Raw genomic sequence first — 24,256 nt, forward strand, 5'->3', positions numbered from 1 at the left:
AAACATAAGCTGTATAGTAGCTCTGCCCTACTGTCACTATTGATCAAAAAGAGCTAAAGCAAATTATAAATAGTTCTGCATCTTTGAGAAAGAGAGCATACTCACAGCATTCAGCCTTCATGGGTAAATTTTGCCCTTGGGCCTCTCAGGCTCCTGAGCTTATTGGCAGAATTTGGAAGGCTGAAGCAAAGGAAGACTAAGATAGAGACCTAGGAAAATGGCATGTACATAATGCCCAGGGAAAAATGGAAAGCACTTGACCAATGTTGAGGGAGATAGCCAATGTTGCTGTGAGGTTGGCCAGCTGTTTGAAAGGTCATAGCAAGCGAGCAAGGCTTCTGATGACCAGAATTCACCTTCAAGGAGGAAGGCCCAGGGAACTCTGGGTTGGTAAATCTAATCTCAGTCCCTGCAAAGATTATGAGGCAAATCCTCCTGGAAGCCATATCCATGCATATGGAGGAAAAGGTGACTGGAAACAACTAGCATGGATTTACCAAGGCCAAACTGTGCCTAGCAAACCTGACAAGAAAGTTGGCTCCATGGATAAGAGGACAGCTGTCCATGTCATTTATTTGAATTTTTGCATGGCTTTCAGCCATCTCCCATAACACCTCTATGGGAAAACTGGCAAAATATGGATTGGATAGGCAAACACCAGCTGAACAAACTAAACACGAGCCAGAAGTGTGCCCTGACAGCGAAGAAGGCCAAGTGCCTACTAGGCTGTATTGGCAACAATGCAGACAATAAGTTGAAGAAAATTATTATAATTCTGTGTTCAGTACTTGTGAGACTGTATTTGGTGTGCCATGTCCCATTCCGAGTTCCTCATAAAGACATACGTTAACATACTGGAGCAAGACCAAAAGAGCTCCACCAAGATCGTCATGGACTGCACCGCATGTACAAGGGGTTGAAAGAAATGGAGTTTTTTTCAGCCTTCATAAGAGAAAACTGGGTAGGGAAAAATCTTGTTATCTTCACCTATCCAATTGGAATGCATAGCAAGAGCAAGACTCTTGGAAGTGCATAATGACAGGACAAGAGGCAACAGAAAAAAGCTGCAACAACTCTGAATAGATTTTACAAAAACTTTTTCACAAAGAGGGTGGACAAACACTGGAACAGATTGTCCAGAAAGGCTGTGGAAATCTCCATCCTTGGAGATACTCAAAACTTGACAAAGCCCTAAGCAACCTGACCTAAGCTGGCTCTGCACTGCATGGGAGGGTTGGACCAGCTGGTCTCCTGAGGACCATTCTAATCTAAATTATTCCATGATCTTACAGGTGATCCTGACAGACTTGATTAGACAAAGAATCAAATTACCAAGATGAAGAAACACACAATTACTGAAATAAGAACTTTATGTTTACCTCTTTTGATAAGTCACTTCTTTCTTTAGCTTGTGCTTTGTTTGACACCTCTAATATTTCATATTTTCTTCTGAGTTCTGACAATTCATGTTCAAATACATCACGTTCACTGTTAAAATAAAGTGAAACTATTAGATGCATAAAGTGTAATGAACAAGGTTCCTGTGCATTTGTAATTTCTCATCCTTCTTCCAGTTCATGACACTGACTTCTTCCAATCAGTCACTCATAGGGCAATTACTGATAATCTTACCTTTTTTAGTTATTAACACCTACAACAGTATCTTATTATATGAAAGAATTTTCACTTCTAAGTATTTAAAAAATAATCTTAAATTATAATACAATAATCCTGAATTGCTATTCTAAGTATTTCATTCTCCTCTGATTATTCTTCTTTAGTGTAACTTTGGGCTATACATTTCTCCTCTTAGCAATGAGCTGCAAGGACCCTTGTCTATCCTTTTAGCTTTATCAAGCTTTTGATGCTATTTCCCATGGCATTCTTTTGAATCTTTTGCAGACATTGAAGTCTGATGAAAAAGTAAAGCCACTTCATTCCCATCTTCCTAATCAAACACAAAGCAATCTACACTTGTTCTCAGTTGCTACTCTCCCTTGTATACTGTCCCTTGATACCAGAGGGGGTTGTACTACTTTTCTCATGTGTAAAATATACATGGCACAGCTGCAAAAATTATGTTGATGTCCTGAATAATAGTGCTTTCCATACACACAAAGCAGCAGCTCTATGTCTCCACTCTATCTGACCCTGTCAGAACAGTGAAATGAATGAGCCAGTATGATCTTGCAGTTTGGAAAAAAAGCTAACCAGTTTTATATTAAGCATAGCATAGCTTTAAAACTGAGACAACTTGTAGTACACCAGAACTAGAAGATTCGACATAGCATTTTTAAAGGCAGAAACGAGCCTGGAAGTGATTAACTCCTGCAATGCTCCCAAATATCCTCATGCAGTCGTGCCAACAGTGCTCTCCCTTCCCCTTCATCTGTGCCTACCTGGATGAATACAACCTACTCTCTCAAATATAGGTTTGGCATGTTCATTCATGCCTTTTTAAACTCAAGACTATTTAAATGTACACTGTTAAACACTGGGGCCATTCACATGAACGTTATTACGATCCACTTATTAAGATGCAGTTGCACATGGGAAGCAAACCATAGCATCAATCCATCCTATTTGCAACAAGCTTCCAGGTAGATTCCAAGGTTGCTTTAGTACACGTAACTGTGAACAGTTATCCAGAAGACAGACTCTCCTTCAAATGACTTAGTGGCAAAGTCATTTGTGTCAGTAACTGTGCCCGAGTTCATTCAGCATGAACAGCTAAGGAGCTGACATGGTGTTTTCTATTCATAATCCCCATATTTCAATCCATTCCCCAACAGATGTGCCAAAAGGCCAGATTTCTTGTACTTGCAAGAACACTGAAAAAGCCATTTGGGAGCTGGGCTGTGAAGTATACGTCTATGAGTGTATTTACAAGAAGTCCATTTTCGCTATTTTGCAATTGTTATTTACAAGATGGGCATTCAAAGCATAGGCTAGAACTGTAAAATCTGTATTTTAAAAATGAAGAGAGACACTGGAACTTCCTGCAGTTCCTGCAGCAGGAACTTCCTATTAAACCAATTCACTATGGTAATCCTAAAATTCTTTGACAAAGAGTTTTCGTAACAGCCCTTTCAAATTTATGGTTACAAGGATATCTTAAGTTGTAAATATTAATTCCCAAGGTCCTACCCTCTTAATTCACTGTGTAGGCACCACATAGTAGAGCACAGGGCCTTTTGTTAGGTCATTGCTTTTAAACTAGGAAAAGAAAAAAAGAGTAGCTGTTCTAAGATGCTTGGCATCAACAGCTCCCACTTCTTTAGCAGCAATGAGACTAACAAGCTCTTCTGAAAACACAGTAAATCCCTAAATATAAACTTTTAGGAAGATAATTTGATGCAACAGATTTCAAAATGTTGTTCATCTTATGACTGCAATATACTACAGGAGATAATTGAACCATTAGTGGATTGAGGTAAGGATAAATATCTGTTGTGTGCATAAGCCAAAAATCAAATGAAAAACCCTAGTCAATCAAGGCTGAAGCTTATCTATTAACATTTGTATGTTAGTAGAACACTTGAACTATAGAGATACATACCATTTTACTTTATCATAGTTCTCTTGTCTGTAATCACCTCGCTGAATCATCTGCTTGGTATCAGCCAGTTCCAGTGCTAAACGCTGGCATCTAACCTCAAGCTCTGACCGATTCCTCCTCTCATCTTCATAGCTCTAGAAGGTAAGACATTTTGAAATGATCACAGCTATACTGATATTTACTTAAAGCAATTACTGACTAAGTTTTGTGAAGACCTCTCATGAATATTCAGTTGGTAGTATATTCGTCTCAGCATTTAGAAAATTAGCACACTTCACAAATTAACCAGCTATATTGATACTCAACTTATTTTTATCTTATTCTAAATAGTTGATTAATGTACCTATTTTTTCTAACACATTTGTCCATTAGCACAAATTCCAAGACCAGTAACCCTCATATGTACAGCTGGTGGTCTATAAACCTATAGTAGGAGCACAAAAGTCACACCACCTTTACAACATTTTCAAACAAGTTTCCTTGTGATGATGCTTGCTGGTCCATTTGAAAAAAAAGAAAGAGGATTGGTCATTTAGAAAGTTTGGCAACTTCTGTCACTATATGAAAAATGCCAGCCAGGTACTCCCAAATTGTATCTGGTAACTTTGCTTAAGCGTATCATCCAAAGCTTTGGTGGAGGAAGTAAGAAAAAAAAAAAAAAAGAAGAAAAAAGGTGCTTATTTTATGGTCTATCAACGTTAACTTTCATTTTCCCTTCTTTTTCTTCTTCGTATACTTTGAGAGCCTACTATGGCAACTAGAAAAAAAGGGACTAAAGCAAGAGAACACACAGAAGGCATGTCTTTTAAAACACTGGTTATTCCTTTTGAAAATAAACAGGATTTCCTAATCATCATACTCCTCCCTCCCACCCCCCATGGGAATAGCAGACTTTTGTACTTTCATCTCCAATCTAGACTCCATTTCTCAGATTTTTCTACAAAGTAGCTATTTATTTTCACAAACTTACCTTACTTGCTTGTCCTAAATGCTGTACTACTTAGTAATTTCTTCACAAAAACAACCAAAAAATAATGCTCATCCACCTATACTAGGGAAAACTGATGGACAGGAAAAAGAGTTGCTTGTTAAAAATTTGAGAATACCCCCTGGGCATCTAGATTTTTTTCCACATTCTGTTTCTGAGAATACAGCTGACTTCTGTTTTCTGCTATGGTTGATACATGGCAAGCTTGATAATGGATGCTTGATAAACAATAACTCCATCTGGTTATGCCAAAAGGACATCACAATATTATTCACTGAAGGTGAAAACACCAAATGACCGCCTTGAGATGTGATTACTGAACTAACCATTTAGCCACTGCAAATTAAATTTATTTTGCAGTGAGGGACATTGTACGAGTGCATAATTTAAAAAAAAAATGAAAACTATGCTTTATACAGTTATAAGAGAGGATAGTAACTTTGTCTAGCAAGTTTTTAACAGACAAGAAAAGTTTAGGACAACAGCATATATGGAGTGGATGACTCCTACATACAGCTTCCTAGGAAGAATGAACACAAAGATAATACTCTAGGATAGGGATGGAAAGACACAAAGAACACTCTGACCAAATTCACAGGCACCATAAACTGAAAGACTGACAGAATGCCTTCTTGAAAAAACACACCTAAATACTTGTAAGACACTACAGAAAAGGTCCCTGAGCTACTAAACTTATTGTAACTATTCTGCTGATAAATAAGAATTTTTTGTTTTATATTTCACAAATCTAGTAATTTTCACTTGCACTAAAATGACATTAGATCACAATTACAAAATCACAACACTGAGAAAGTTTTCATGAGGATTTTGGATGTTATATCATTAAGAACATGTCATCTAAAGACACAATTGTTATTCGTCCTAACATACTGGTATATATGGCTTATTTTTATGTTTACCCTAATTAATGGAAATACATTAAGCAAGTTAACACTACAGAACACTTTCTTCTTAAACCAATTAACATGCCATCATTTATAAAGATGGAATTATAATGGTAAAGCCTCTTTCAGATGTTTTTAAAGGTGTTGTCTACAAGTTAGCTAGAGTTTTAAATACGTAACATACAGGTGCAAGTACCCAGTTACACAGTGCAAACGTGACTCATCTTGCAATAGGAAATGGTGGTAAGGGCACTTTTAAGTGCAAATTGAAAGATTAAGTTCGGATACAATTCCTCTGTGGAGACCCTCTGCCATTCTGCTGCTAATGCCATGCTGGAATTCATATGCCCTTCACAGAGTGGGCTATTGAAGCTCCTACATTATTACACGTTCAGCAGCTAGAAGACAACTACCAAAAGTATAAAACTAAATTGGTTAACCTCTGGACAAATTTGTCATAAATAGCTCTAAAGCACCCATCTACGGAACAGTTAAGTATCTACAAAATTAGTTCCTTGTAATACCCAAGACCTAAACTAGGTTTTGAATTTTATTTAACAGATTAGTTGTTAATGTCACGTAACAATAACTCCAGTGGAGGGGAAGGAAATTAAATTCTACTTTTGAAAAGTGATACTAAGACATACCTAAAGTATCAAACTGTTAAACAGATAATTAAGGAAAGGGGTTTGGTTTGGTTTTTAAAGATTTACCTAATTCTTGAAGAAATACTAATTCTACTGCATAGGTCACTATTTTCCAAATATCTAATCTTTTAGATGTTAAAGTTGTATTTTAATCACAGGAAGAAATGCAACAAGGCAAGTTAATAAACAGTCTATAGGCTAACACACAAAACCCCCTATATGGTATGCATATCTCCAGGTAGCAGATACACAAGCTTCTGGACTTATACAGCAATACATCTTAAAGACATATAATCAAGCTGCCTGTGCTTAGAAAGAAGCAGCCTTGCTTTGCATGTGATGAAGTTAATTTAGTTTGTAGCAATGTCCATATACCCTGAACTGATTTTAAGATCTCTGCAGTGGAACAGCTTTATCTTTCAATTTATCTTCAAGAGATAGCCTGGAAGTCTCTTGATGAACAGCTTTGTCCTGCTGAAGCAAAAAAGGGGCTTTTAAAAGGAACAAGATATAGAGCACTTCCAAGGACATGAATAAGGTCCTGGAAACAACACCAATAAATAGAAATAACTTGAGTAAGCCCACAAACCTTAAAAAAAATTAAAGGACAAACAGTACTTCCTCACATGGAATGTGACTGTGATGATCCTGCCAACAATGCGTAGCACAGCTTCTTACTAATTTTTGCTACTGCAGAGAGTAGCACCTCACACAGATGAGGTGGTTAAAACAAACCTGTCCTGTGCAAGATGGGTAGGCAAACATTGCCTAAAGAAATTGTTAACAGAGCTGTCCAAGAGACCCAGTATTAACCAGTACAGGTGGTTTCTACAGGGCATGTGATGCAGGCTCTACCAAGAAGCACTTCCATTTGGTTTACAAACACTGTCAACAGATAGATGTTTCAAGCAAGAAGATTCTGAACTTGCCTGATCTGCGCTATTTAAAACCCAAACTGGTAGAGAAACTAAAGGTCTAATGACAGACCTCACTTTTATGATATTAAGCTTCACTGTTATCCTCCATCTGGAATGAACAGCAACTTATAGCAGTCACTGAAATGAACACCTCTAAATTCCAAGTACAAAAACCAAGTGACATACTTTTTGAACAAAGTTAGTGAGAAGTAATACATGGTAGGGATTAGCTGATCCTTCAAAAAGCCTTTGGGGATAAGAAGATAAACAAAAGAAACGCAGGGAAAAGATTAATCAGCCAATCAAGCAGAAGCAGCATGACTTCTTCACACTGTCCACAGATAAGCCTGTAGAAGAAAGTGATCCTGCTTTTAAAAAGCTTATTTAAAAGAACTTCATCTCTGAAGGATCACTTACACAAGCCAACACTTTCTGTTCATATCCTAAGGTACCTTAAGGCCCTAGGCAAATGTAAAGCTACTATACTATTGCTATGTGAAAACCAGTTCCCTCATGTTATTTGGATGAGGTGCTGCTACTTAGTAAAGTTGACATTTTGCTTCAATCTGTTTAGATAGCATGCATTCAAAAATTATTGGTCGATACATTATTTATTTGAATACAACGGCCCATATGTCAGGAAGAAGTTATGCATAACTGGATAAGACATCTCTTCTAGTATGTTGATATGAAATTGGTAATCTGCCAAGGACTGTAGCTGGGGCACTATCTGCCACTAAAAATTATAAACAAAAATGTTGAGCTACTTCCAAAATAGGGAAGTTCTACAAGAAAGGTAAGAAAGAAAAGCTTTGGCATAAGTGCCTCTGTTACAAAAGAAGGGGGAATAAAAGCTGACTTCAGTGAAATGTTCTCAGGTGAAAAGGATCCTTGAGATCATTGCATTAGAGACTAGAATTAAGCCATTTGGTACTTCTGAACAACTAGCAGTCTGTATGAGCCATAGCTATTTATCAAAAGAGGTAGAAAGACATTGGATAGAAAAGGGAACTTCCATATCTATGGAAGTTTTCTTGAGTCTTGGAAATGTTAAACTGCTGCCCCAAGCTAATAGTTATTGGTAGAATATTTTTCTTTGCAGCTTTTTTCCTGAACAAGATAAATATTAACAATAATGAAGGAAAGAAGGCACATCTCACCTAAGACTGAGGCCTCATCAGTCCTTTCTAGAGAGAGACGTGAAGACCAAGTAATCAAAGCACTACTTGAAAGAATTTGTGTCAGGGGGCTTGGAAAGGGTTCTCGAGTGCAGTCTTTAATTACAGATGTGCAAACTTCAGAAGAAATCTTACAGAACGCAGTCCTTCTGGAGTAGCAACAGTAGCCTCAATTTTACAACATTCAGATACATCTAGTGCCAACTGATCCTTTGAGTGCAGTAACTTAGTTCATTCTTTGAAGACAACAGAAACGTTTTTCCTCCAGCTGGGAAACATTATCACAGAGAAAATTGTTAGGTATGTCTAGCAAAACCTGACAGCTACTAATCCTGATTCAGAGACGAGGTCTTAGAAGAGATCTTTGTCCTGCATACACCCAGCTTTGTCTTTAAGCTAACCATAGCTTTTAAGTAACTGTCATACTATAAATTTGATTGCACGTCCTGAAGGCAACTTTACAGAAAAAAAATAACTAGAGAAAGGAAGCCCTGATAAAACTCTATCAAGACCAAATTCCAGGAAAACATTGCCAAGAAAGTCATAGCCAGAAGAAGAAAGCAATACTTAAATCTTCTAAAGCTACGAAGAAAAGCAGAATTTCATTCTCAGACTCTCTCCTAGCCTTAAGAGAAACATGCAAGTAGTAAATTACATCTGTTTGAGGGAAGGTTCTAACCACTTTGGAAGCAAACAACTCTGAAAATAGTACACTGATGTTCAGCATGGGAACACACACATCAGAAGCTGGTTTTATTTCTGGGAAGCTCCTGGTAATACAACATTATAGTTGGACTTTCTTTATCTGCACCTCCAAAGATGGTGGGTGCCAACGTTATCTGTACTTGAAGTACTGAGCACTGTAAAAGGATTGAAACAAGTCTGTACTATACGTTTGGTAACAGATTAGTCACCAGTGCAATACAGGAACACCGCTTTTACCTGTTCCACCGCCTCCCCCCAGTCTGTTGCTGCTGCACCTAGAATCAGAGGAACTGCACTGGTCTAAACCACAGATGCAACAATTGTGTACAGAGAGCCATTAACTTGGTGGTAGTACTGCAGAACCACTTATACTGACCACTTTAGAAACAGAAATTAGCGACAAAGATCTTTTGACACTAGCTGTGTTTATCAGATTATGTTCCAGTGCTAGAAGTAAGTCTTCACACACTGTTCTTTGCTACCAGTTGTCAGAAGCAGCTTCCCACCCTACTGGGTCTGCCTTACAGATTCAGCAGGCTTTGATTAAGTGCTAACTCAAAGCAGCAACACACAATCCACAAGAGAACTTTGTTACCAAGTTCTAGAGTTTTAGTGGTCTTACTCCTCAGCACACTAAGAATTAAATGAGTGCTAACAGAGGCTGATAGACACTTAGGACCTTCTGCCTCTTCTGAACAAACAAAATATATTTTCATATACCTAGAGTACAAATACAGGTGACAAACATTTGAAAGATGTCTTTTATGCCCTGAGGTCAGAAATAGAAGTTTTTCTAATACAAATGAATTAATTAATTGCCCAGAGATAAAAAAAGAACATGTGGGTTTGTCAAGTCTTAGAAAATTAGTTTCTACAAGGCTACAACGACAATTCAGTTTTTACAGAACCGAGCTTCCTAGCTGGCATGGTTAGAAGTTTATAAACTCAGTTGGCTGTTGGCCGAGAGGCCACAATACCAGGCCACTGCACTCACTTTTGTGCTAGGCTAGGTCTGTTGTGCCAACAATGAGTTTTGTTTGGTGGGTTCCCCCACCCAGCAGAAAAAAAAAAAATGGCAGCATGTAGCAAAAAAAGATTTAGTGGCTTTGAAGACCTGATTTTATATAACCAATACTCAGCCATATCGGCTCATCGTAATAGTGTTCAGAGAATAGAACTGTGCTGCTTTGCTTTCTCACAAAACAGTATATAAAGGCTTGTGAGCAGAGAAAACAAAGTAATCTAAGTGTCTTAAGTTCACACTCCAAAACAAGAACAGTAAAATTAGCACTCATTTCCTTTTACCAAATTAAAGGACTAGAGCCATCCTGACACAAAATAACATAGCTGATGTTAGGCGATGGTTGTCTTGATGAATTCATTGCACGTTTAAATTTTCCTAGAGTTGGCTTAACCTATTAGACAAGTTTGGATTTTCCTTCAAACTTTTTCAATTCTTTGTTGGCTAGACAGACTTTCCTATGACTCTATACTTAATTCTCTCATATTTCTCATTACTTTATTTCTGGGTGAATATCTAGATGTATAAAACATACTCAAACCTAGTCTGTCAGCCATGAAAAACCAGAAAAGCCAGCAAAATCCTCCTCCCCCAAGCCATTAGTAGCAAATAGAAAGATTGGGGCTAAACATATATTTTCATTCTTTTCCATGTTCTACAATGAGGAAAAAAAAGATGTTGAAACTCATTAGGAAAAGCCTTAATTATCTGCAATAGTAGAAAAAAAGGAATGCTTATTGTAGGAAGTGGTTTATTCTCACAGAGGGGGGGAAAAAAATGTCTTAACTTCTGTGATGACTGTATTTCAAATGTCTGTATTGGTAGTTTCCTAAAGAAATTTTAAAACCAGAACAGACACTTTGTTGATAAGCTATGTAGAGAACAGAAATATTGCAACTGTTAGAGAAAACTTAAAATTTAAGAAATATTGGATGGGAAACCAGAGGAAGGATTTGAAGAGTGTGAGTTATTTAATAACATGCAAGAAACTTCAGCAACTATGTTCACATGGCCGGACATAAAGAATGATTGGAATACCACAAAAACAGTAAAAGAAGAGTGTAAGAGCTTAAGTAGGACTCTGAATGAAACTGTGCTTTATTTCCTACTGATAGATTTCCTTGCAATAAAGCTTGACCTTATTGAAGGAGCTTAAATAAGTTACGCCAACAGTACACCTTGAAACCACTTCTTCGTAAACTGCAAGAGATGCGTAGGTATGTTAGTTTTAGTGTACCAAGTACGTCAGACATTCTAAAGTACCCTCACGTATTGATGATGCTCCTCTTACCTTATTATCTGAAACAGCCTGAGGTACCTTGTTACAGTGATGCTCACCAAGTCACTAGGTCAAATCTTAACTTGCCAGAAGCAAAATACAGACTCTTAAGTCTTCCCATACAAAAAATACCTCGTACCAGGTCACATTTCATTAAATATCCAAAACACGTCATCTCTATGCATAACAGATACGGTGAAGACTTGGGTTTGGGGTTGGTTTTGTACACATGGAAGAACCAGAGTAAGTTATCTTATCTGAAACCTGAGAAGCCTAAGGAGTAATTTTTATTAACAACTGTAAGCTTTTTTTTCTTGTGACGTTTCAACATCTGGATCTCTTGCCTGATTTTTTTTTTTTTTTAAACAAGGTATTCATTCTCACTAATTGTCTCTCATTTTAAGCATGATTATGCAAACAGGGTATAAGCATTCAAAGAACCACCTCAGTTCAACACAGGAAACACTCTACTGCTTTCTCATTGGCATCAAAAGAAAAGCACAGTAAACTTCAAACTTTGAAAAAATAAATCAGTGGGAAAGGTGGATGCTGCCACCATGTGGTATAAAAAGAACAAAATTAGAAGTTTCTATATTAAAGAAAGGTCAATGTACCAAGAAAATTGTTTCTAGCACAACTTTAATTATTGTTATCTACTATCCTGTTAAATTGCTGCAGCAAAAATTAACACAGATGTCTATTGAATCTCAGAAGGCTGAAATCCTCCTGTAGAATTTTATTAAATCAGAGCACATTAAATGTACAATGAAGGAAAATGCTCATGTAAATCAAAGTTAACAGGATTAATTTAATCTCAATTATGACCAGAGATGATGACAGAAAATAATGCTGAAGCACATAAATGCACAAATTTTATTGACTATTTTTTATAATTCAGTTTAAAAGAGAAATGAAAATAATATGAATTTCACAAGATAATCCTGTATAATTAATATCTCTTTACACCTGCTTATTCTCTAAGTAAATTTAAAGGAAAAAAAGGCGGTAACTAAAGAATAATTTCAGAAGTAGTAAAATGACAGTGGCATTTAAGTCCCTGCTAGCCATGACTTGGATAAATATACTCTGGGTACCTGAAACTGTATTATCACAACTCCAGATTTATGTGGAACTGAGCTAAAATACAAATCATCCTAGCTGCATACATACTAAGAATACTACAAAAATTCATAAATACCTTAAAAACAACATTCTCCTTATACCGTTTCAACTCCTTTACTCTTTGAAAAGAAAAATTAAATGTATTTAGATGATTTGTTTCTCTACTTCTGGCATTTATGCCTTACCTGAAATCAAATTATCTTTTTCCTTTAGTATAGAAATAAATAGGAAAATTAAAACATAAAAAGTTGAAAAGCATAACAGAGAAGATGCAACTCCAAAGAATTCTTAAAAAATGCATTTTTATATCATTAAAAGAAAAGGTGAAGCAAATTACTACCAAGACATGACCGTCTTGAAAACTATAAACTGAACCATCATTGTGTCATCAACTACTGCTGGATGGATCTCCTGCCTCAGCTTCCCCACCTTGAATCTTACCCTCAGAAAGCACAACATAGCTGGTGAGAGTCTATTCTGAACAGTCTCATGAGAAAATCTTGCAGGGTAACCATAACTTAAAATTAGCTGTTATGCAAGGATGTATACAGCATGTTTCCCCTTTCCCTCCTTCCCCGCCCCCTCCTCCTCCAAGTAATTTTTATAATCAAAAAAGCTTTTATATCTTATACACGAATAATGATTTGGAGAATGAGTTTTTTGCAAAATATATATATTTACACGCTTTATTAATTGAGATAATTAAGGTTCACAGACCTCTGTCAGACACTTCAGCTGGGATTTGTACCCACTTAGTTCTTCTGTTAAGCTTTCCTTTTTCATCTGTAGATCACTTAGCTCTTTTCTTAAGGAATGGACTACTTCATAGAATCGGATCTAGAAGAACAAGATATATATTCAAAATTGAGACTGGCAAAATTGCAATTGCAAAACTACAATCCCCAAAACAAATCAGCTCAACATTTTAAGGCAATAATTCATGAAATGATTTCTAGTGCCTACCAAGAACCTGGTTGGGGCTGGGGCAGTGGGGGAATGTTAAAGCAAAGACAGTGTCATTCCTTAGCCTTTGACAGCAGCAGCTAAGAAATAATCAGTTTGTGTTTGGCACTGAAAAAAACCCAAAAGAGGAATAAAGGTAAAGATACACATTTCTGTTCAACTAAGGCAGCTCCCCGTCAGGCTGCTCAATTAAAAAATACAGCTGCTAATGGACCAAGTGGTCCCACCCTCTTACTTGTGCCAACTCTAGAGACTATTTGATTAACAGTGTAAAAAGAAAAAAAAAAAAAGCCTATTTAGCAATAAACCAACTTAACTTGCGAACTTCCCCCAAGCCAATATAAATTTTTATGGGGTATGTAGAAATGCAGAGAGATTAGTTTTGTTTTCTGCCAGTTCAGTGTGCTGAATCTGCACCAAGAAAAATGCAAGAGCAAGCACAGGAAGCAGGAACAGCACATAACCAGGAAGCACCGTGACACACCCCATGCACACAGTTTCAGCAGTAGCATGTTGCTATATGGGTTCAGTTGCATCATGTAGCTCAGCCTCTCAAAGACTTGACTCTGCTAAATTAACACTGAAAAAAAGCCTTGTAAAAGGATTTAGAAAAAAACACCCAAAACAACTACAACACATACTCCTCTCTCTTCCCCCACTCCAGTCACAGGCATAGATTCAGACAAATAAGACTCAGATCCATAAAACTCTTCCAGAACTTTTCTACTGAACAAGAAAAAAATACCAGAAAACACAGTAGTAAAAGCACAAAGTCAGTATTAAAAAACAAAAAGAGACAAAACAAAGAAGAAAGAGCTTTTTTGATATATACCCACACACACATACACAGAGGTTATTACTCCTAGATTAACTTGATACCTTAAAATGTTTGTTTGTTGGGGGCGTGGGGAGAATAGATAATTAAACACTATTTTCATGCAAAAGCTACTCCATACTCCCCATCATTAACTCTTTGTTTGATATACAATTGAAGAAGAAATACAAGCAAGAAAGCACAAATAAAGTAAGCATTCAAGAGCGAGATGTACTATACTTCCACACAGAAAGAGGACAGGTCTCTTTTGCTACCTGTAAATAGCAGAAGACAAAGAGAAGTTCCAGGTATATACTATATAATTTACAGCATACAATTCTAAAAAACACAGAAGCCATAGAAATTTGCAATGTAAACATAGGTGTAGTTTGCTTTATACAATAAAGCAAGTGTGCAACATGACTGGAAGATTAGCAGTAAGGCAGAAAAGTGAAATTTTCTAACAAGTGGTACATTTTGGGGGGTTTTGTTTCCAAGCTTTTCCAAATACTGTGCTTGTTGAAAGTTGCAGTTGTCTGAATTTGTTGTACCCAACAAAAGACTCCACCTTTCACCCTTACCTTTAGATGGAAAACAAATACAAGCTAAAACAGGACATATGCTATAAATTTAAAGTTACTTTTTATTGAAAAAAATGAAAGCTTTCCCAAAATATAGTTGCTATTTTAATTTTTTTAAGATGGTAACAAGGGATTCTCAATCTGTTATGTCTAGGTTTGCACATAAAATGAACAAAATTAAGGATTTTTTTTAAAAGTACAATTCATTTAAACCCCAAATAAGTTATGATAATTTTTTTGTTCATGCTGTGAAAGTTCCAAATGACAAACTGAACCATCAGGTGCTACAGTTAAAACTATAAAATGTCTTTCTATTCTGGGAAGTAAACTAACTGTATATTATTGCCTCCTTTTACTGCTTCACTTCTATTTCTTTTTCTTGCAGTATTCTATTCCTTCAATATTTAAGGAGTTTTTTCATGTCCATCTGTGAAATCACATTGCTTCTAATGGGTTTGCATGAAATCAAACGGTGAAGTTAGTTTTGTGGGTTCTTTCTAACTTCTGAACTATAACAGGCTTCAACTACTTCCTTAGGAAAAAAAACCCAAACACTTTAGAAATGTGCATGCAAAGCAGTAAATACAATTTTAGTCTCTTAACTACAGCTTCCGCTGACCACAGTTTTCGTCTATCTGGATTCTTTAAGAACTTGTCTGATTACATCTGAAACCAAGCAACTGAATTTCAATCAAATCCTCTTTTTTCCCCAAACAAAAGTGATTACAAAATTTTTAAGGTTTTTTTTTTCTTAAAAAATAACATTGGTTGTCACAATTGGTAACCATTTAAAGCACTGGGCATTTTTTTAAACCACACCTAGCTTTTCCCTTAAGTTCTTGTATTTTTACTGTGATTTCCCTAGGAAACCTAACTTATGCCATCATGCCACATTTACTTCCCAAACAACCACCACCTTGAAACAGATTACCCAGTATCAAACCAAGATGACATGGGATACAGGTATCAAGGATAAGCATATCTGCACAGCCTTCCCAAGAATGGACCTATCCATGGTAAAAAGAAAGTGCAAATGAATGCAGCAGATGAGGGGAAGGTTGTAGCAGAAGTTCAACTGTTACTGTTATTTAGCTTGCTTAATGGCCAATAAACATTCATGTAACTTAGCAGTTAAACCACACATTGCCTCTTGCCAAGTCAATATAGCAGAAACAAAAATTACTGTAATGGGATTTCAGAAACAACTGCATATCTTAAAAACTACAAATTTATATAGATGTGCTGTAAGGAAAAAGTTACAACTTTATAGGCAATTTTAAAAAAAAAACTTTTAGCATGTGCCCACCACTTTTTACAGAAAATTAGAGTTAAGCTAAAAATGGGTAGGTGCAGAGGATGAGAAACTTGGCTTCTGTTAAATGAAGTGTGAAAGTGGTTGCATCAGTGTCCTGGTTTCAGCTGGGATAGAGTTAATTTCTTTCTAGTAGCTGGTATAGTGTTATGTTTTGGGTTCAGTATGAGAAGAATGTTGATAACACACTGATGTTTTCAGTTGTTGCTAAGTAGTATTTAGACTAAGTCAAGGATTTTTCAGCTTCTCATGCCCAGCCAGCAAGAAGGCTGGAGGGGCACAAGAAGTTGGGAGGGGACACAGCTGGGACAGCTGACCCAAACTGGCCAAAGGGGTATTCCATACCATGTGATGTCATGCCCAGTATATAAACTGGGGGGAGTTGGCCTGGGGGGATCACTGCTCGGGTACTAACTGGGCATTGGTCAGCAAGTGGTGAGCAACTGCATTGTGCATCACTTGTTCTGTATATTCCAATCCTTTTATTATTATTGTCGTTTTATTATTGTTGTTGTTATCATTATTAGTTTCTTCCTTTCTGTCCTATTAAACTGTTCTTATCTCAACCCACGAGTTTTACATTTTTTTTTCCTGATTCTCTCCCCCATCCCACTGGGTGGGGGGAAGTGAGTGAGCAGCTGCATGGTGCTTAGTTGCTGGCTGGGGTTAAACAACGACAATCAGTTAACTGCAAAGAGCAACTGAGCTGTAGTAAGCAAAATGATGCAACTGACAGACATGGTGATTAAAATCAGATCAAACAGAATTTGCAGATACCACTCTTAAACAACTTGGTGAAAAATTTTTAGAGGAGAGTACACAAGAGGCTCATTATACCGAACAAATTAAGTGATTCAGCTGCCAAGCACCAGTTCAATGGCCTGAAGTGCTTTAAAATTTTACATACATGGTTTCTAAAAAAAAAAAAAAAAAAAAAAAAAAAAAAAAAAAAATCATTCTTATAAACAGTTAAAATCCCCTAAATTTTTACATATAAGTTCAAAACAAAAAAGCATGACTTTAAAAGAAAGATCATTTTGCATTTGTCATCATCATGAACATTAAACATTATCTGGTCTTTGCTCAAACATGTCACTATTGCACCCCTTTGTGGAAGAACAGTGAAAAACATCTCACATTTGTCTTAATCCTAGTTATTTTAAACCAGGAATACCTCTATACACAAAATCTGTATTTAACCACTTCTTGCTTTTTTTCCAGTATACCAGGTTTCAAATAAAGTGTAAGCATTACATATACATTTACTTCTATCCTGGAGAACTGTAAGGCATTATTTTATAACTGATAAATAGAAAAAAGAGTCTGGAAGTTTCTTGCTCCATTTTTCTTTAAGCAGAACTCTTTCTCACCAAGGAGAATTTTACCTTACTATCAGTAGACTATACTATTAGTTTGCACATAGACCTGGAGCCAGAGATTTTATCTGCCTGAGAAATGCACAATTCCTCCTTAGTTAAGCAAAGCAGAAAACAGAATCAGAACAATTAATTTTTCCCTTCAACATCCTTTTCCTAGCTTTCAGAAGCCAAATGGATGCATAGACAGGATATGCAAAGCAGTTCTGTAGACTCCCAGCATCTGTATCAGCTAAATAACTCAAAGTAATAATAAACAATCACTGAGCTTAAATGATACTCTCAGGTTCGCACTGATCCTGTTGCCAAAAGAAGTCGAGAGAAAAAGCAGAAAACAGCATCTTACTACAGTATATCTTTAGAATGTCTTCTCCAGAAAAAAAAAAAAATAAAAATTAATTTGGTCAATAAAGGACTTCTTCAAAATAAAAAAAGTGATGTGTAAAGAAGAAAGGGGCTTCACTGAACACACAAGTAGTGGCGTTTGAGTCACAGGCAAAAGTAGCATTTACTGGCTGAACGCAAGAGGAAAAGAAAGGTAGATCAGGGGTAGAAGGTGGCTGTTACTCACCTCTCCCTTCAGAAGCTTCACATCTTTTTTAGAGCCCCTTTCTACTCACAAATACAATCTAAGCACTCTAACTGGGCTGTGACAGCTTCACTTAAAGCAGCTGGCAAGGTTACTAACTCTTGGTATCTGTCCTGCCAGGCTACAGTCTTTTGTACTGACTGACTGTCAACTCCTGAAGCCCTGGAGCTTCCTGCACACCGATTTCAAGCAAGCTGACATGGATTTCAGTTTGTGTTAAAAACATGCTTTATCGACCATGATGGTGCAGGAATCAAGAAAAACCTCTCAACCTGTACTTCTGCAGAGGGCAGTGGATACAGTAGACTGCTAGGGGGTAATAACCTAATAGGCCCCAAGCTAAGTGTTCTTGTTTATCACTCAGAGCCTTAACATTTTCCTAGTACTTTCAAAACTCCAAGTTTTGCAACTTTTCAAAAGATGTTCCCAAAAACATCCCTTAAACAAGAATGACAAGTTTTACGTCTCTGTATCTATCTAGAGCACAGTATACCATGACTTTCATCCAGCAAGAGAACTCATTCACACAGCATTTATACCTCAGCAAATGCACTAAGCTTTTTAACATTACATTATTTACAGCTTCCTTAATAACTAGCTCTATAGATAAGTACAATGCTAATACTTTGGTGAATTAAGGTCTACATGTCTAAATCCTCTTCATTCTCAGAAGTGAGTCAGGATGCTCCGGACATGTCCCACAGTCTGTGAAAGCATTGTCTTTTTATTGCAAGCAGAGTACTCCCCCGCCCCTCCATCTATGCATAAACCATAATTAAACTTCTTAAACCAAGAAAATGAGTCTTAAAGTATACTTTAAGGTACACTTTATCTCTGTCGTTTAGTCGGATAGGAAAGGGCCAGATGGAAAGCATGAGGGAAAGGTAAGAGATGTTTGCAAGAGCCATCTCAACCTGTGGTTCTGGCAAGCTGAGTTTCTGATTCCTATTTTCAGCGTGCTGTATTTCATATCATCAATGTGTGCCCAGTGTGTAATTGTAACACCCCATCTGCTTAACCTTCTTAAAACACATCAGCAATTCTACTGTAAGACATCAGAGTCTGGGATTAAAAGGTTCCACTGGAATCTAGTCATAACGGACTGATCCAGAAGCACATCTGCCTCTGAAGGTCCTTCATTTCTAGTTGGGGAAGAGTAAGAATTCTAAGAGTATAGACTGGCTTCTACTATATGCACATCCCTTTAATTCTAAACAAAGGCAATTTACAGCTTGTGGTGTGTTGACCCCGGTCAGCAGCCAAGCACCCATATGGCTGCTCGTTCACTTGCTGCATCCAGTGGGAGCAGGACAGAGCGGGAAGAACAAAAGCAAGAAAACTCAGGTGCCAAGTTTTCTCAACAGTTTAATTAGTGAATGAAAGAGAGGTAAAATTAAAAACAAACAAAATAAAGAGCCACGCAAAGACAATCACACATCACCTCCCACAAGCAGACCAAGGCCCAGCCAGTCTCTGAGCAATAACCACCTTGGAAGCCACCCCCTCCCCCCCCCTTTCTTCCTCTACCTCCACTTTATATTGCTGAGCATTACGTTAGATGGTATGGAATATTCCTTTGGCCAATTTGGGTCAGTTGTCCAGCTGTGTCCCCGCTCAATCTCATAAGCACCCCTAGCTCACTCGGTACAGGGGAGGCAGAATGGGGAAAAGAATAAGCCTTGATGCTGTGTAAGCACTGTCCAGCAATAGCCAAAACACTGGTGTGTTACCAACACTGTTTTAGCTGATTTGTGGCGGCAAGATTCAGGCTGCTATGAAGAAAGTTAACTCCATCCCAGCCAGACCCAGGATACAGCTATATTTTAAACCAATACAAAACATGATACTCACAGAAACATATTCAGGGATAGAAAGCTGATCTTCAGGAAGAGACTTTAGCTTCTCATAGCAGTCGTCTGCTAATTCCAAGTCTCGCAAGCTATGACGGATATCTCCAGCCCTCTCCCTTAATTGATGATTTGTTTCCTCCAGTTGCTTCTGTCTCAATAAAATAGTTTCCATTTCTTGTTTCATTAGAGCCTGGTGTTTTCTTCAAGATTGATTTGAAAACAGAAGACATTAAGCAGCAAGTAACACACGTGACAAACCTTCACAATACCCTGGCAAGGGAGTGAGTTATGCTCATTTTGTAGAGGGGGAAATTTACTTAGAGATTAGGTAATTAGCACAAGACTGTGTACCACCATGGTTACACAATCATATCAGACACAGTATATGTAAAAAGCCAGAAATGTCATAGTCACTGACAATACAGAGCTGAATCTGAGAGGTGACAATTATTCTCCACATGTTGACTTGAATTTATAAATTAGTATTAATTTACCAATTAAAAGGTTAAAAACATGAAAAAGCAGAATATATTTCCACACAAAACCCAGGGAATTAGTAAATCCCAAAATAAAGCAATAGCAACTTCAATTTGTGTCTTACCAAGTTTCAGCACATGTGCTTATGGCCTATTCCACACACAACCCTTCATTTTCTGCCCAGTGTAACATACAAAGTTGGGGTACTTTTAAAACAAAAAACAACAAAAACCAAAACCAACCCACAGACAATGCTACACTTAAGCAAGCAAGCTTACTTCCAGCCTTAAAACACCATCATTACTATTATCACCAGCAACAAGGTATTATACAGCAAGAGAAACTGCACATCACTTAAAGATATTTCAAAGAGTTTTCTTTATTTTATTTAAATCAAAGGCGACTGACCTACTTTTTTTGAGGTTTTAGCTGTAACTCTTGAAAATATATTAAAATTAAATTACTTTTCAAAATGCAGTAATTCCTACATTACTTAAAAGTAATATTAAAAATACTAGCTAGTACTACAAGGCAATGTCTGCCCCCCTGGTTTCAAAAAGACAAAAGAAAGTCCCGGGTCAGCAAAGCAGTCAGACAAGGACATACTCCACATATAGTGTACGATTCTATTAAATGGGGATGAAAGTGAGGTAAAAGACAGACAGGGAAACTAATGAAAAGACTGGGGAAAGGAAAGTAGTTCAACTCTTTTGTGCCTATTAAAAACAATTTGCACATCAGTACTTTTTTACTTAGCACTCCTCAGATAACTCAAGTATGGCTAACATAAAAATATTCCACTCTGGTGCAAATAGGCATACAGTATGACAGACATTTTTCTGACAGTCAGCTGCTCTTAGTTGAAAGACTTTGCTATAACTCATCTCAGGTCTGGCTTCACATCCCTAAACCTGTTCGAGGCTTACTACAGAATATGACTTTGAACTAGTCACATCCTGTAAGCTGGTGCATCCTCTACTGTAACATGAGACTATTAAGTAATGCTCTTCCTTCACAGGTGTTAAAACCTTTAATTGACAAAGTAATTTGGAGAAGTCTGCTAGCTAGTCTATTTTCAGCTATAGGTTAACCCAAAATGTTTCAGAAAAGCAAGATGAAAAGTGTCTACATCATCAAGTGAAAGCATTTCTGACCAATAAGCGATCTTAACTGGAAGTGCTAAACATTATCCCCTTACCTTTCCCAAGTCATCTAGGCTGCAGTTATTAAAAATTCAGTTTAAATTGATGGGAAGTCTGTCTCCTCCACCTACTCCTTTTGCTCTTTACTGGTTTTAAGAACATTCTTACTCCCAGTTCCTATTAAATTTTGAATCCAGGTAACAATAAAACCAGAACTACAAGCTTCAGCCAGTGAGACTTGAATTCAAATTTACTTATATGTAAATTAAATATGTAAATTCCATTTTTAGAATGGGAATACTAATATAATCTGAAAAATAAATACTATTCCTGCAACTCATAACATTTCCATTAACTGTCCATGAATTAATTTGAATTCATATTAATAAGTTATTAAAGATGAAGTTCTTAGTTTTACTTCCATCATACCTAGCATCTTCTTGCTGTAATGCCAGCTGAGTATCCAGTCGTAAAGACAACAGCTGCTTTTGATGGATTGCATCATTAAGCTTCTCTTCTAGCTCTTCAATCTAAAGAATATAAGTATAAAATGAAGAAAAGAAGTTACCAAGGTGACTTCAAAAAAATATTTTACAAAAAGAACAACTTGAAAGAAAACAGTGGAGAGCTCAATGCCCTGTGAAATACAATGACTGTCTAACAAGACCTCTAAATATGCTAAGGCTTCATAAAATTCTGTATGAATTTTGCCCTAATGAACTAAAAATAAAAAAGACTTTGTTCTAAAATTGATCTTTTTCAGCCAAATAGCTACTTGTTCAGCTAATTTCAAACTAGACTTAAAGTCAGAGCAGCAAGCCAGTGAAAGCCATAGCTAGTATATAGTAGGTTGTAAATGTGGACTGCACACAAACATGGCAAAGCTTTCACACCTTTCTTAGTTTCATGCATCTTAGTGGAAACTGTACACAACAGAATCTCCTACTATTAGCACATTGGTGTATTATAGCCACATCTTCATTAATAGATCATTGAATAGTATTCAGATTACTTTTTCTGGTATTCCACAAGTTCAGGTTAAAAGCCCTGTTAAGCTGCTTACATCAGTGACAAAATTATTCTTCATTTCTGAAAGAAAACAGGTCTTTTTCCTTTGTTTTTAGAAAAGGAAAAACTAATTCGATCCCACCTCATTCATTTATAAGTATAATGACTTGGACAAGTCAGCTAAGTTTTCAATATCTTTGTTTGTTTCTTTTCTCATTAAAAAAACCAAACAAAACCAAGCAACCAAAAAAGACCAAGAAAGCCCCCTCAAACAACTAAGCAGGCTTTCAGCATGCAATTCACAGAAATTCATTTCAGAACAGAAGTTTCTACCATACTCTAAAAGCACCAGAAACAAAAAAAGATTATACAACAAAAGGAACAACACTTCTTACCTTGGTCAAATATTCTACTTTCAAGTTGTCAATCATCAAGTTTTTTTGAGATAATTCTATTTTAAGCAGCTGAAGATTATGGAGCAACTCCTTCCGTTCAATCAACTGCTTTGTGATTTTAACAGTACCTTCTCTCTCCTCAGAGGAAGAAACATCATCGGTTGGTATTGTGGTTTCTAAGCTAATATCTTCAGACTCCAAGGAGCTAGAAATGTTTACTTTCCTGATTTCCTTAGAGCTTTTATGGGACATTTTCTTCTGCTATTGGCAAGCTTCTTCAAGGTATACTTTGAGATGAGCTGCCTGAAGAATCAGCTGCAAGAATCAAAACAGTGAAAGGCATTACATCATTATGAAAAATTAACCGGTTAAACAAGACCACTAAGCAATACTTCTCAGCATCACATGTCTATATTTTTTTGTTCACCCAAGAAAAACATTTTAAGAAGCTCTGAAGAGGGCAGTTGCCCGAGGACTCTCTTCCTAAATAATTGTTAACAAGGGTTTTGACTGCAATAAGCTAAATGCCTGCATGAATCAAGCTTACTAGTAAGACGTTATAGCTAAATCAAGATGTGCATCTGCCATTCACACTGTCGGAAGAGCATGCATGGGTAACTCCTGAGACCCACGAAGCATACATACAGTGTCAGAGAACGTCCAATAAAGGGCACAACAAGACTTGGTGGAGAAAACGGTAAAGGAATACTTTGATGGCCAGCTTTGTCTTCTCTGAAAGCGCAGCTCCGTTGTTCTTACCAGTCACGCGTACTTTTACGACCGCTTGGCACAGACCACAGCTTTGGCTTAAGAGACGCGCAGACTAACGCGTGCTGTTCAAGGCCCGACAGAGACAGGGGATGCTGCGCTCCGAGCCCCGGTCAGCGCCAGCCGGGCTGCCCTGCGGCGAGGGGCGGCGGAGCCCGCCGGGGGCTAGCTCTCCCGGGCCGCTGCCGTCTCCCCCGCCCTTCCCCGGGGCAGGAGCGGCTCGGTGGAGGAGACGCTGCTCGACCCGCCGGCTGCCCAACTCTGCGGAGGAGCAACGGGCAGCCGCCCCACCGGTAACGGCACACGGCGGGCTGCGGAGGAGCGAGGGCGAGCCGACCCCGGCTCGCCGACCCTCACGCACGCCGGGAGAGGCGGGGCCCGCGCAGCGCCGAGTGCCGCAGCGCCGAGTGCCGCAGCGCCGAGTGCCGCAGCGCCGAGTGCCACAGCGCCGAGTGCCGCAGCCCCCGCGCCCCGCCGGCGGCGGCGGCGGGCCCGGTGGCGCATGCGCGTCCTTCCGCCTTCCCTCCGGGCGGCGGAGGCGGGGCCGCGCCAGGCCGTCACCAGGGCGACCGGGCTGCCGCCGCCGCGCGCCGCTTCCCGCGCTCTGCCGCGCGGCACGATGGGAGGCGGAGCTCCGCTCCCCCCTCCCCTCCCCCCCCC

At 38.0% G+C, this 24,256-nt stretch overlaps 1 protein-coding gene across 5 annotated transcripts in view; it reads right to left on the reverse strand.

Moving 5' to 3' along the window:
* Window positions 1-23,890, reverse strand: part of PIBF1 (progesterone immunomodulatory binding factor 1) — a 132,305-nt gene extending 108,415 nt beyond the window's left edge. For 4 of the 5 annotated variants that reach the window (XR_008234971.1, XM_052785986.1, XM_052785988.1 and 1 more), the window contains exons 1-7: window positions 23,588-23,890; window positions 22,829-23,143; window positions 21,855-21,955; window positions 19,808-20,006; window positions 13,039-13,158; window positions 3,560-3,693; window positions 1,380-1,488 (exon numbers count right to left, since the gene is read on the reverse strand). Coding sequence is in view for 4 of the 5 variants with exons in the window: in XM_052785986.1 (XP_052641946.1) it covers window positions 1,380-1,488; window positions 3,560-3,693; window positions 13,039-13,158; window positions 19,808-20,006; window positions 21,855-21,955; window positions 22,829-23,080 (915 nt within the window). In the remaining variant the exon portion in view is untranslated. The remainder of the gene's footprint in view (window positions 1-1,379; window positions 1,489-3,559; window positions 3,694-13,038; window positions 13,159-19,807; window positions 20,007-21,854; window positions 21,956-22,828; window positions 23,144-23,587) is intronic. The other variant, XM_052785989.1, reaches the window with a different exon arrangement.
* Between the last annotated feature and the right edge of the window lie 366 nt (window positions 23,891-24,256).

The sequence above is a fragment of the Harpia harpyja genome, chromosome 4 (genome assembly GCF_026419915.1).
Source record: "Harpia harpyja isolate bHarHar1 chromosome 4, bHarHar1 primary haplotype, whole genome shotgun sequence".
In the NCBI taxonomy this organism is placed as follows: Eukaryota; Metazoa; Chordata; class Aves; order Accipitriformes; family Accipitridae; genus Harpia; species Harpia harpyja.